The sequence below is a fragment of the Engraulis encrasicolus genome, chromosome 13, assembly GCF_034702125.1.
Source record: "Engraulis encrasicolus isolate BLACKSEA-1 chromosome 13, IST_EnEncr_1.0, whole genome shotgun sequence".
Lineage (NCBI taxonomy): Eukaryota > Metazoa > Chordata > Actinopteri > Clupeiformes > Engraulidae > Engraulis > Engraulis encrasicolus.
In genome coordinates this window covers 36,852,155-36,865,927 of record NC_085869.1, presented here as the reverse complement: position 1 = coordinate 36,865,927, position 13,773 = coordinate 36,852,155, and the positions used below count along the sequence as shown (strand labels likewise).

General features: G+C 43.9%; 1 protein-coding gene across 1 annotated transcript in view; it reads right to left on the bottom strand.

The window, feature by feature from the left end:
- Positions 1 to 55: 55 nt before the first annotated feature.
- Positions 56 to 13,773, bottom strand: part of lrp2a (low density lipoprotein receptor-related protein 2a) — a 136,859-nt gene continuing 123,141 nt past the window's right edge. The window contains exons 72-82 of the mRNA XM_063213850.1: positions 13,363 to 13,583; positions 12,770 to 12,949; positions 12,086 to 12,205; positions 10,298 to 10,385; positions 9,449 to 9,516; positions 8,811 to 8,928; positions 7,463 to 7,598; positions 6,962 to 7,060; positions 6,084 to 6,200; positions 3,907 to 3,996; positions 56 to 2,284 (exon numbers count right to left, since the gene is read on the bottom strand). Coding sequence (XP_063069920.1) covers positions 2,093 to 2,284; positions 3,907 to 3,996; positions 6,084 to 6,200; positions 6,962 to 7,060; positions 7,463 to 7,598; positions 8,811 to 8,928; positions 9,449 to 9,516; positions 10,298 to 10,385; positions 12,086 to 12,205; positions 12,770 to 12,949; positions 13,363 to 13,583 — 1,429 coding nt within the window. The 3' untranslated portion in view covers positions 56 to 2,092. The remainder of the gene's footprint in view (positions 2,285 to 3,906; positions 3,997 to 6,083; positions 6,201 to 6,961; positions 7,061 to 7,462; positions 7,599 to 8,810; positions 8,929 to 9,448; positions 9,517 to 10,297; positions 10,386 to 12,085; positions 12,206 to 12,769; positions 12,950 to 13,362; positions 13,584 to 13,773) is intronic.

Here is a 13,773-nt window from a genome sequence, read left to right as displayed (position 1 = left end):
TACTGCCCCATGGCGATGTTTGTAAGCAATAACTCCCAAAAGATTTCGCACAATGTTTTAAAAAACAAAAACATTTATTTGATTATTTCTCAGCAGCATCAATTTGTTTTCCACTTCCAGTTTTACCAACAAAAAATGTTTAGGTGCATCAAGAACAATAACTATAAATTGCTTTTTTTCATTATTAATATACAAAAAAAAAAAACAATCACAGAAGAAGAATTCACAGGCCACACTTAAAACAGATGCAATCCGTATTCATAATAGATAAGAGTCTTCAGTCACAGTAGGATACTTCCAACATCCAAACCAAGTCGTACACTTCCACATTCACAGCAACAGGGGGCAGTATTACACACGTTGCCCATGATGTGTTTTCAAGCAGGCCATGTACTGCATGGATACTAGTAAGAGGCCACTGAGGCCTTGATTACACATACGTGGATATTTTCTCACACAATTTTTTTTGTATGCAAACAACACCATTGTGACAGGTGCATTTTAGCTTCCTAAAATTGATATTTTTAAAACCAGAGTTTTAAGAGATTTCTTAAAACTCAAACTGACGCGTTTACAAAAAGATCCATCTACGTATAAACAGGCTCTGAGTCAAAACACATCAACCCCGTCTGAAAAACCTTCAGTCTCAGGTTAGGCAAAAGGACATAGGCTGGCATTTTTTTTTTGCCCACTACAGGTAAACGAGCACACTTGTCTTTCATGCCATTCGTTCGCTCTACATTCAGCGAATGGGATTTCAAACCTGAGAGAAGAGTGTTGTTGAGCGAGACTGGGCACAACACTGCCTGACACGTGACCAGTGTCCAGGCAGGAAGTAAAAAATAATAATGAATGTCCTCGATGACCTGGTCATTGGAACCCAGTGAAGGCCTTCTGTGCTTGGATGCTGGAAAGGGGTGTTCATAGTGGTGTCAACAATAATCGATTCGGCAATATATCGCAATGCGGGGCAGCACAATTCAATAATCGATTTGGAAAATACCATAATCGATGCCACCTATTTTCATACTTCCGTGGGCATTTCTTAAGCAAATTAACTTTCATTTAAATGAAAGCACATCAAAGCAATGAAAACTGCAGGACTGATACACAGAACAGCCATTAAAATGTTGTTCAGTATCTGACTGCTTGTATTGCCACATGAATAATGACAAAATGGCCTTGCTTTCAGTAGAAATTAAATGCATTGCAATGCATCGTAGAATCGAACTGAATCGATTCGCATCAAATTGTATCGATACCTCCCGAATCATAATCGAATCGAATAGTAAGGGCAAATACACACCACTAGGCGTTGATATACAAATATCAATGCAGTGTGCAAACCTTAGCTTGGGAACAGAGTTACTCAGTAGTCTTCATGTATTGCTACAATTCCAGTGTACAAGGACATCACCTCATTAAGAGATTCAAGTCACCTTTCCAGTGTGTTGTTTTCCAGTTATAACAGTAAATGAGGTATATAAATACGCATAAACCAACTGCATTTGACTTCAGTTTCCAGTTAAATGGTAAAGTATAAGACTGAAGGTTTTTTTTTAAAGGAATTGTTATGCATGATATACATTTGTTCTCAATGCACTTCACTCATTCAAAAGATATGCATCTTCTTGAAATGCTAGGAATATGAATCAACCTATTTTCAGATATTAACAAAAATCTTCTTTTCAAATTTACAAATATACATCATATTTATAACATCACTATCAGCAGCATCAGTGCAAAGATATACATATAGTACATCACAATAATAATAATAATAAAAAAATCAATAAAACAAGAATTGGCATAAGAAATATCAGAAGGCATCGTCATGAAAGACCTCTCGTTTCTCTTCATTTCTACAGCAGTGGTTTTCTTCTTCTCTGCAATTGTCTTTTCTTAAAATAATCTTAAATTTGTCTTTCTTTTTTTTACTCAGACTGTGTATAAAAATAGATTCTGTGCAAAGCAGTGTGTGTCTTTGATTCCCATGTGTGTGAGAGGGAGGGGTGGGAGTGAGGGTGTGTGTGTGGGGGGTGGGGGCATGGGCATGGGGAGGTAAGGTGAGGTGAGGGGCGGGGAGCTGTGGTTATACATCGCTGTCTTGTCTGACGAGGTTGGCGGTGTCTTGATACGTGTCCTCTGTGGGAGAGAAGGCGCTCTGCTTCTTGGGCTTGCTGGGTGGGGCGGGGGCGGGGACGGGGGGCGGGGGAGGAGGCTCCACGGGGGCAGAGGAGGAGGACGGCTCCCCTCGACTCACTGGGGCTTGGTCATCCTGCATCTATACAACACAACAAAAAATCCATTACATTACACTTACCTGACGCTTTCATCCAACCTGACTTACATTTACGTATCGTATATTACAATTGGCCACAGTTCTTGGTGCAATGTGGGGCTAGGCGCCTTGCTTAAGGGACCCCAGGTTCAGGATTTGAAACGGCAACCTTCCAATACCAGGACTGACTCATGCAGATTTGACATGTGGTATGGATAAAGCTATAATAAACTCAGTAAAGACCATTTTATGATGTAGGTGGGGGGCTCAGTCTCATATCTTGTCAGTTCGTTGGTGTTAACGAGTGGCAACTTTATTTTTGCTTATATAACCCCCTGACAACCCATTAATCAATATTTTGGCTGTTGCCATCCTCAAAACTTGCACATTGATTTATAAAAATGACAACAAAGACTAGCCGACCGAGTGACGTCACGTCAATGCAAAGTCAACGAGGCAGAATACAGCTAGCGCGTGCATGCTACCCGGAACCGTCAGATTTCATGGCAAAAAGTTACAAGTTGTGGGGTAAGTGGGCTCACTTGTTGTGTACATGCAAAAACATATATTTTTCTCAAACTTTCAGAAGTGCTCTTTTTCGCTGTTAGTGTTCGACTGTCTGACCATCATTGGGCAACGAGAGATAAATGTCAAAAAGAGGACAGGTCTGTTCCCTCAAAGCAATAGAGCAATGAGGTGACGGGGGTATATCAATTCGCCAAAAAACTATGTGTCAGTAAAGAAATGCAAGCTGTGTTATTTTTTCCAGTAACAGGAAAATGGTCAGGAATGAAATGCCTACGTCGTTTCAATGATTAGGTGAATTATCTGCCTATGAAAAAAGCCTGATATGCGGATAAATATTCCCTTTTCAACTTTGAGGGGCGGAGACTTCCCATTGACTGTGCATTATGTGACGTCACCCCCAGTCTTTTTTAATTTCGTTATTTTTTAATATCAACGTGCAACTTTTCAGCGTGGCAACAGCCAGAATATTGCTCTACATATTGTCAGGAGGTCATATTAGAAAAATCAAGTTGCCACTCGAGAGTGAGAACAAAACTCGTTTTCTAAAGGAGCTACGAAATCTAGCCCACCGTCTAATGGTACAAAAAAAAGATGTATAAATCACTATATAAGTAGGGCCATTTGGCCTTGCCTCAGCCAGCCTGGGTCAAGTAAGGACACATAGCAAAAACCTGTTCAAGCCAAAACTGAAAAATCTAATTGAAAATCAAACATACAATACAAACACTTAACGGGTAGAAACACTGACAGAAGTGACCAATACATAGTAAAATAAAATGCCAAATAATTAAGATATATAAAAAAGATCCATGAGGAAGGTCATTAGACTGAAAGCTTAGCCTTTAAAAGAAGGGGGGGGGGGTTAAAGTGTGCAGACATTTTTCTGGCACCTTTTAACCGTGAGTGCGGTGTAATTAGTTTGAATACATAAAAAGTGTTCAAAAGCAATTAAGATATGTAAAATAAGGTAAAAGACGCAAAAACACAAAATTAGGCAGAACTGAGTTTAAAGTGAAGTGATGTCTAGAATGTGAGTGCAGGTTACTGTACCAGAGAGGGTCTAAATGCAAGTCACAATAGAGAATCTTTGACTGTACCTCTGAGTAGGTTGGGTTTTCAAATGTTGTGGCTGGCGTCAGCTTCCTTTTGAAGATGTTAAATTTGGACGTCTGCAAGTTTGTAAGTGCCTGTAAAATTAAACAATGCATATTATACACATATCTTAATGCAGAGCTTTTAATGGAATAGGGGCCAATATCAGATAGTAAACACTGTATAGCATGGTATGTGGTGCCACAAAGCACCCTTATGTAATACCCCATAGCCTATTTCTATCAGCCCTGGAAAAGCCTTATCCTGTTGTTTTTCCAGACATTAGCAAGTTATATCCATGTGTGAAATGTTGATTTGTGCACTCTATAAGTGCAATATAGTTGGTGGTTGTCACACAGTTTTGTTGATTTTGCCATTCAGTCCAGTACATGAGATTCAGTGTGTTCTGTATATTGCCACATGTCATTTGTGGAGAGTGGTGTTTTGTTGGGGGCAATGGGTGCTTCTCAAAGTGAAGTGTTCTAGCCTATCTAGTGTGAGTAACCAGTGGCGTGCACAGACATTTTGGGGGACAGGTACTCGAGGACAGGGGGCATGTGGAACTTCCAGCTGCCTCACTAGGCTGTGTAGAGTCTATACATAGTGCTATATTGGGGCATTATTGGCACACACTTTTGATTGTCAAGCATATGTAGATAATTTCAGCATGGACATAGTGACAAACAACTTTTTAAAAGGCCATTTTTTTATAGTAGGGCAAAGGGACAGGTGCTTTAGCACCACCTCATCCCTATCTGTGCACACCTGGCTATGTGAGTAACGCCCATTTCTCATGGAGTATCCAATTAATAATTAAACTTATACACTAGTTAATTTGATACTCCGTGGTGAAATCCGTGAAAAATGGCCGTTACTCGCACTGGCAAGGCTAGAAACAACCAAATAAATCACCAATGAAAGTGCTTGAGGGCAGCTGAGAGGCAGCTAAGCTCTTGCTGTTATTGTTGCATTCTGCCCTGCCGTCTAGGATATTGCGGTTAGGCAGCCGTCAGGGCCGCTGCTAGGGATTTGGAGCCCCAAGCATAACAAGTCAGGAGGCCCCCTCATGACTAAATGATAATACTAACAATCTACTAACTAATAAATATGTGTTATACGTATAAAGTAATTCAATATTTTTTTCATGACGTTTTTAAGACAATCTCAATTTCAGAGGCAGTGGTTGGTTCCCCAAGCACTGGTTGGTGCACTAACTCTGTGTACTCTGCTTATGTCTAGCAGCGGCCCTGGCAGCCGTATGTTGATACAGTAGCTACTGTATCTCTCTTGGCTCGACTGCTGGCACATCTGAGTGAAACTCAATGGGCAGGTTTCAACAGCACCAATGAAAGCAGACCAGAGGAGAAACAACTCCCTACGAGCAAGCACTCACCCTGTGTCTCATATCGAGACATTGTGTCAGTGCACTGAGGGTTAGTGCATAGTGCTTACAGTGCACTGGGGTCTTTAGGGCATAGTGTCGTGGAAAAGTTTGAGCACTATACTTTGTGCCTTCACTGGAAGTGATGGGCGAACATAGCATTAGCTCGCCAAAATATCGGTTGGCTACTGTTTACATTGCACAGCGTCTCGCGCTTGTATTTACATTTCCTTCACGCCAAGTAAAAACCATCTTGCATACAATACTTGGCTTTGCATGAAAAGGTTAGTGTCTCAGCAACATTACTTACATAATTAGGACTGTTGGACTGTTGACCAAACTTCTTCTTCTTCTACTGAACTGAAAGCCACGTTTCTTCCGTTTCATTATCAACATGGTGACAGTTTAGTGCGTGCAGTGTCCATCGCTCAAGCACTGCGTTTTTTGCCATTGTTAGGGCATCATTTGGGCGCTTTCAGTGCACTGAATTAACCAAAGTTTTCAGCATGAGCACCCTACCCACCGAAACATGGTGCCCGAAGTGCACAAGTGCTTAATATGAGACACAGACTGAGTGTGGTCCTCAAAGAATTCCTTTGCTCAGTCCGAAGATGATACTGGTTAATTACTCCCCCCCACCAACCTGGCGGGTCGGGAGTCGAACTGGCAACCTTTGGGATACAAGTCTGACGCCCTAACTGCTTTACCCACGACTGCACGACTGTCTGATGTGCCTGTGTGAGGTGCTGAGTGTCTACGTACAGTACATCACCAGTGTGACTGAGGTAGAGAGTGACTCACCTGTGCGACTGTGGCACTGACTTGTGTGCTCTTGGCCTCGGTGGTGGGTGGTTTACTCTGGTACAGCGGGTTCTCAAAGTTATTCTCCATCTGCTCACCACTCACATTCACAGTCACCTGGAGAGAAAACAGGACAGGTGATTTCACTGAGTAGCTAAGTAAGCAAGTAAGTATATTTTATTTATAGAGCACATTTTAAAGACACAAAACTGACCGAAGAACTGTACAGTGACTAGCTAGAGATCAAGATAAAAAATCAACATAGATAAAGAAATAAAAGTAACAAAGCACATTAGTGCAAAAGATAATAGATAAGACTTCTACGTGTACAGTGTCTCCAATGTACAATTGCAACACTGGTCAAACAGTCTAGCTGAGTGAAAAGGCTGGGAAACCAGAGAACTATGTGGCTACATCAAAATATGTACTGTGTGTAAATATGTGCTGATATGTGGAATCTAGAGTTGTGCAAACCCACCAATGAAAAGTGATGGTAATAATAAGCTATGAATTCAGGTACAATAACATCCAACCAATGGATAAAAGTCAGAACAATCAAAGGAATGTATGGGTGTATGGACACCACTTACAAATGGCATAGTATGGGGTCAGTGTCGTTTCAGCAGTAGCACACGTCAGGGAGTCGCAACAACAGCCAGTGCCATTATTGTATGGATTTTTTTGTTTTTGTTTTTGTTTTTAGTGTAAAAGCATATTCATTGCAGCATATGAACAAGCAACAATTACTAATTGATTTATGGGCATTTGTTGCTGTTGCTCCACCTGACATCTGAGCCCCCCCAAAAAAACGTCTTTGACCCATATGTGAAATATTTCCATGTAATGCGAATACAGCATGCAAAATTCGTTCCCAATACCTGTGTGGCATGGATGACAGCAGGGTCACCGACCGACGTGGAGTACAGCGGATTCTCAAACGTGATTGGCTGTTGCCCGGCGTTGGCGAAGCTCTCATCCTGTGGGTGATGGGTGGGCAAAAGGGGTGCAGGACAGGGCAGAGAGAGACAGGCAAAAGGTAAGACCAAAGAGTTTACCATCTACATGGCTCGGTCGATGTAGGACACTCCCATGTGCATGTGTGTGTGTGTGTGCATGTAGTGTGTGTGTATGTGTGTGTGTGTGCGCATGTGTGCACATTGTGTGCGTAGACGTGTGTGTGTGTGTGTGTGCGTGTACCATCTGCATGGCTTGGTCGACGTAGGACACCCCCATGTGTGTGTGTGCGTGTGTGTGCATGTGTGTGTGTGTGTGTGTGTGTGTGTGTGTGTGTGTGTGTGTGTGTGTGTGTGTGTGTGTGTGTGTGTGTGTGTGTGTGTGTGTGCATGCGTGCGTGTGTGCGTGTGCGCGCATGTGTTTACCAGCTGCATGGCTCGGTCGATGTAGGACACCCCAAGCTGAGGGGTCTGCATGTCCATGGTGACGTTGTCTCCAGAGCGGAACGACACCCCGTTACCCGCATCATTGGACTTGACCAGGCTGCTCAGACTACTCAGGCTGAGGACAGTAGAGGACAGGGGAGGAGGAGAGAGAGAGGGAGAGAGGAGCAGGATAGATGGAGGAGAGAGAGATGGAGGAGAGAGGGGGAGAGAGGGGGAGAGAGAGAGAGAGAGAGAGAGAGAGAGAGAGAGAGAGAGAGAGAGAGAGAGAGGGAGGAGAGGAAAGGAGGTGAGAGAGAGATGGAGGCGAGGGGAGTAGGAGAAAGGGAGAGGGAGAAGAGGGGAGAGGGAGGAAAGGGGAGCAGGAGATAGAGGGAGGAGAGGGGAGCAGAAGAGAGAGAGAGAGGGAGAAGAGGGAAGCGGGAGAGAGAGAGGGAAGAGGGAGAGAGAGGAGAGGGTAGGAGGAGGAGACGGAAGCAGGAGAGTGAAGGTGGAAAGAGTGTAGGGGAGGGGAACAGAAGAGAGAGAAGGAAGAGACAGGGAGGAGAGGCAGTCAAAGAAAGAGAAAGACATTTTAAAGGTATACTGTGCAGGAAATGGTCAAAAACTGCAACTATGCTGCTCATTGAAACTGGGCTGCCAATTGCCAAATTTGATCTTTACATTAAAGTTTACAAAGTAATAAACAAATATTTTTAGTAAGATCTAAGTACAGTCATTTTTGCTGCTAAAAATGGCTATTTTTGGAAATTCAAAATGGCGGACCATGGAGAAGATCCCCCTTTTCATGTATGAAAAGTGCAATTTTTCCAGTCATAATGAATACTTAGAATTTGATGGTGGAGGTCAGTATTCATGAAAAAGGTAACATTAGTGAATGGGCAGCATGAATTCTGGAAATAAACAACGAAAAATCTCACACAGTGTCCCTTTAAGTCAGGCTAACAGTAACAGTACCAAAAAAAAAAAAAACAGGTGAAGGCGCAACATAGGCCAAATCCGCAACGCTAAGTCATGTGCTGTTGCAGGGGGTTGCCAAAAGCAGGATTAGATTTGCTAGGTATGTGCTTTACACTTTAACACCAGAGTAATCAGAGCTGGCATTCAGGTGCCTATACTGTACTAAGAAGCTGGTTCAGGAGTAAACCAGGTCAAGTTAAGAGGTAAATCATCTAATAGAAGAGCCTGGAGTCCTCATTTTCTTAAGGCACTACCATCAGTACTTTGGTGTAATTTGTAGTACCTTGGCAGTGCGGGCAGGGTCTGGAGGATGGAGACAGTGCGAACACGCACACACACACGCACACACACGCACACACACGGGCCATACCTGGGCATTGTGGGCATGGGTGGGAGGATGGTGCCAGTGCGCTTGTAGTTGAGGAAGAGTCCCACTGCCAATGCCCCCGAGACCAGGATGATGATCACCGCCAGCAGCACCGTCACCGCTGGACACACATACACACGCACGCACGCATGCACACACGCACGCACGCACGGACACGCACTCACACACACACACACACACACACACACACCCTCATTAGTCACGCTGCAATTCATTACATGGCTCTTTGCGCTGCGCTAAAGCTCTGCTATTCAGCTTTGGGATGTTAACACAAACTCCATAGCGGCCTCTAGTGGTTCACCCAGAAATGTTGCATTATGGTAAAAGTGACCCACTGAATTAAATGAGATATTGACTTTGAGATAATGCACGAATCTACATCTGCTCTGTAATTATGCCCTGCTTGTTTTATACTTTCTACAGTCCTGGGGTGAGTTTCTCAAAAGAGAAGTTGTTAGCCTGTTAGCAACTTCGGTAGTTGCCAATGGGAAAATGCATTGAAAACAGCAAAGTAGCTACTGTAGTAAGCAACTTTGGTTTTGAGAAATTCACCCCTGGACTGTGAGCACCAAGAAGGCTAGAGCGCAAGTGGCCTCCTTTCCAAAGAGGTTTTTTATTACCTGTTCCCCCAGGAGCTCCTCTGGCCATGCCTAGTTCGCAGTAGCTGCCCCGATATCCATATGGACACCTGCGGCAACATTAGAGGAACGTTACAGGAACCTTGGCCTCAGTCATGGCTCGAAACCATACCGAACATAATGGTGAAAACACAATCACATGCTCATGAGGTCACACAGACACACACAGACACACACACAGACACATACACAGACACACACACACACACACACACACACACAGTACAGCACAAACACATGCATGCAGGGTCTAATTTCCAATATTGCAACTTGTCACAATTCACAAAGCAATTTTTCACTTTTGGTCAATCAGGGGCCCCCTGACAGGTGGGGGCTGTGCTTTAATCCGGCCCTGCATGCATATAAATGCATGTATGCATGCATACATACATACATACATAGGTACATACCAGGGATGGAAATAAGCAGCCGTCCACCTGCCAATGACGGGTGAATTAAGCCTTTGGCAGGTGAAATATGTTAACTCACCAGTCACCTTGACTGGTGAATTTTTTCTACAGGCGCCCGGGTTAATGCTGAATTATACGCAGCATCCAACATCAAAGATTTAAATATATTTGTAATGAGGAGTTATTGGCATCACTATAACTGAATTTATGACCTCTGAAACAAAAGTATTGATCAGAAAATGATATTACTTGGAATTACAATGTTTGGAACGGTTAAATATGAACTAGTAAAAATGGTGACTGGTAAAAATTGTGAGTGACTGGTAGATTTTAGAATCTACCTGCCACAGTGACTGGTGGGGAACATTTTTCAGTTCCAACCCTGGTACATACATCCCAACATCCATCCATCCCAACTCACTTGCACTTAGGCTGGTCCACCTCAGTGTAGCAGGTCCCTCCGTTCATGCATCTGCATGCAGGGGGCATTTCTACAGCCTCTTCGATAGCTGCGGGGACAGCGACAGGCAGCCATGCACCAAGACATTACCAAGACATTACCAAGACATTACCACGACATGACATTCCAACCCGCATCACAACAACATTCCATAGCAACAATCCCAAAAAAGTAAAAAAAAAAAAAAGAAAGAAAGAAAAGAAAAAAAAGAACAATGACGATCGCTTTATGTCAATGTTATCTCAACGTCACATCAACGTTTGATCACCAAGCCAGCTTGGCATGCTGGTAGATAAAGCATGGGTGTTGGGGTTGGGTTTGTGGGGAAGAGGTAGGTAGAGCAGAGGTGTCAAAACCCTGGGAGTTAGCAAATTACTTGGTTGCGATGCAATTAACTGGTTAGCAACGGCACTGTCAAGATACGGGGTCCTGGTTTTGAAAGTAAAATCCCTGCCACAGAGTCCTTGCAACACAGGCGACTTCACTAAGGTGCCGTTTATATTAATTAATTTCTCCATATCGTCGTGCTGGCGCGTTGAATACGGCTTACGTTTACAAACAACTTTCTGTCCTGTAAATAAAAAGCTGATCTGTTTACAAAAAACTGTGATCGGCTGATTCGCTGGTCACATGACTAATCAGCCATCACGTCACATGTTGCTCTAAGTGGCTCATGTTATTTGGTGACGGGATGGCGCTCCCAAAATGAAGAAAAAGTCACACAAATAATATGATTACTACCAAACCGCCGATTACATCTTGTTTTATTAACAAGGTGATGAAAAGGTACGCAAACTTCCCCGGCCGCAATTGAACCTAGAAAAAAATCTTAGCAGCATGCTTTAGTTCCTCATTATGTCATCCTGAAGTCACATGACCGACTCAGATCTGCATAACCTCGTATCTCGCCATTTACAACAGCTCAAATCAGCATCGTATGCAAATCATTACGTGGGCTCTGGCGTCTTCAAATCATTCCCCACATGTACTCGTTATTCAGTATTTTAATATAGAGCTCTAAATGAACATACGCATATGCAAGTGATACGATACAGACACGCATCAATGTAAATTGCCTCTAAGTAACCGATCTACCTGTCTTGCATACTCGTCATGATCAGTTGATGCAGCACTGTTTGGATCCAATTTATGGCAGGGGATTTACTTTCGGAACCCATGATCGACACCTCTGGACTGGAGGCAGGTGCATTGTAAAACATTGCAAGCCAGTAAAATGGGGAAATGTAAGTTCCCGTGCTGCCTTAAGTTGATAAGTTAACTGAACTTGAGACTTCACTCAATTCGAGGTGTTCTCAAGTTGAGTTAACTTACAAACTTAAGGCAGCACGGCAACTTAGGGTTTTTTTTAACGTTTAACTGGCTGCAATGTTTCACAGTGGAGTAAACCAGGTTAAGTTAAGAGGTAAATCATCTGATAGAAGAGCCTGGACTCATTTTCTAAGTATAGGCCCATGGCGAGGGCCAGCTGGGTGGATTGGTGCGGTAAGGCCAGAGATTCTTTAAGTATATAGAGATATGCCAATGTAATAGGTTGCTATGGGCACCTAACATGACCAGGTTCCGGTCTGCCTACAGGGGCGTGTCATAATACTCCTAGCATTGAATAGAACAGTCCTTAGGTCTGCCTAAAGGAGGATTTCCCCCCCTCACCCTTGCAATAATAGAACCCGGAAACAATGGGCCAATGGAACCTCTCTCTCTCTCTACTCTCTCTGGTAAGGCTCTTACCTGCGTCACACTCGTTGGACTGGAAGCCCATGAGACTGGAGCCCTGGGGACAGGCGCAGGTGTAGCCCGACGGACGCAGCAGACACAGGTGGCTGCATACGTCCTTGCAGGGGTTGGGCACTGAAGGAGGGGGTGAGAAGAACCAGATATGATCAGTTTTACTCTAGCATTAAAGTGATATTGTCCCATTTTTGGAAATAAGCTTTTTTTACACCTCCACTTGAGTTAAATAATAGGGTTTTACCGGTCTCCTGTACTTTAAACCTTTCTCTGGGTATGGCAGTGCAAATTTTACCTTCAAGCGAGCAGTTAACATTGAGTCCTATGAGACCAACCTGGCGGCTAACTCCATGACTAACCCCTTTTTAGGAAAAGGTACCCTCAGTCTACAAATACCTAGCCAAAATATCTCAGCCTCCGATGCACATAAAAACATAAAATGTGTTGCATTTAACAGCTCAGACAATTCTTGCATTAGAAAGTGTTCAATCAGCTCTAACATACCCATATTTAAAAAACATCAAATCTCATGAGCCTGAATGCTGTGTCTATGCAGCACCAGGTGCTTAGGTCAATGCAGATTATACGCAGCATCCAGCATCAATGAGTTAACACTGCATTTTTTCTATAATTTTTCCACTGTGTGGAGGGGCTTGGTGAAGTAAGCAAAGTGCTGTGACCTACCGGAGTGGTTGTGCCTGTGCTCCTGGTAGATGCGCACTTGTGTCAGCCATGGGTTCACTGTCAGCACCTTGCGCTTCTCGCCCTTCCCAAACTTGTCCATCTTCCACACCTCCCCACGGTCCTTGGTGGTCCAGTAGACGTGACCCTCAAACACATCGATGCTGTAGGGGTTGCCTATGTCTACAGAGCACAAGACAGACACACAGACATTCATTACATTACAGACAGACATTACCGAGATGTTGGTCTTACCAATAAGATATCGAATAACGTTTCCCAAATGGCCTGGTTAATCCGCCTCCCTCGGCTTGCTACTGGTCGAGGCCAGAAATGGCTGTGCCTAAGTTAAAACCAAACGTTTTCTTAGTCCTAATAGAACGTCTCTGCTTAAACCACATCACTGCCTGCCTTGAAGACCGTCAGAGCTGTTCAAAGTTGATGGCTTCCCGAGAAAGTGGGTGGAGTTCCCGATTTCTCCAGAGCTCAGAAACGTTATTTGTATTGCTCCTGGCCTGACTAGAAGCAACGCCGAAGGTGTCGCGTCACTAGGAGGGCGTAGCTTGGCTACCTTTGTCGGCTTCCCTGATACTTACCTCCGGCGATGATGATCTTGCGGTCGGTGCCCTCGGGTGTCATGGACTCGATGGTGTTCTCCTTGGAGTCGCACCAGTAGAGGCGTCCGCCATTGACATAGTCCAGAGCCAGCCCGGTGGGCCAGCCCAGGTCCTGGTTCAGCAGCTCCCGCCGCTGCTGCCCATCCATCCACGCAGCCTCGATACGTGGCCGCCTACCCCAGTCCGACCAGTACATCATGCTGGGGAAACAAATACATAGTAATTTATCAACTGCATCATACTGAAGAGAAACATAGGAATTCATCCTGAGGAAAAAGTACATAGGATTTTTTAAAATGAAGAAAAACGGAAATTGGATCGCAACCAAGTAAACTGCTGACTTAGTTATCAACGATGTTGTCGGCAAACGCACCCCTGCTCCCTCCCACT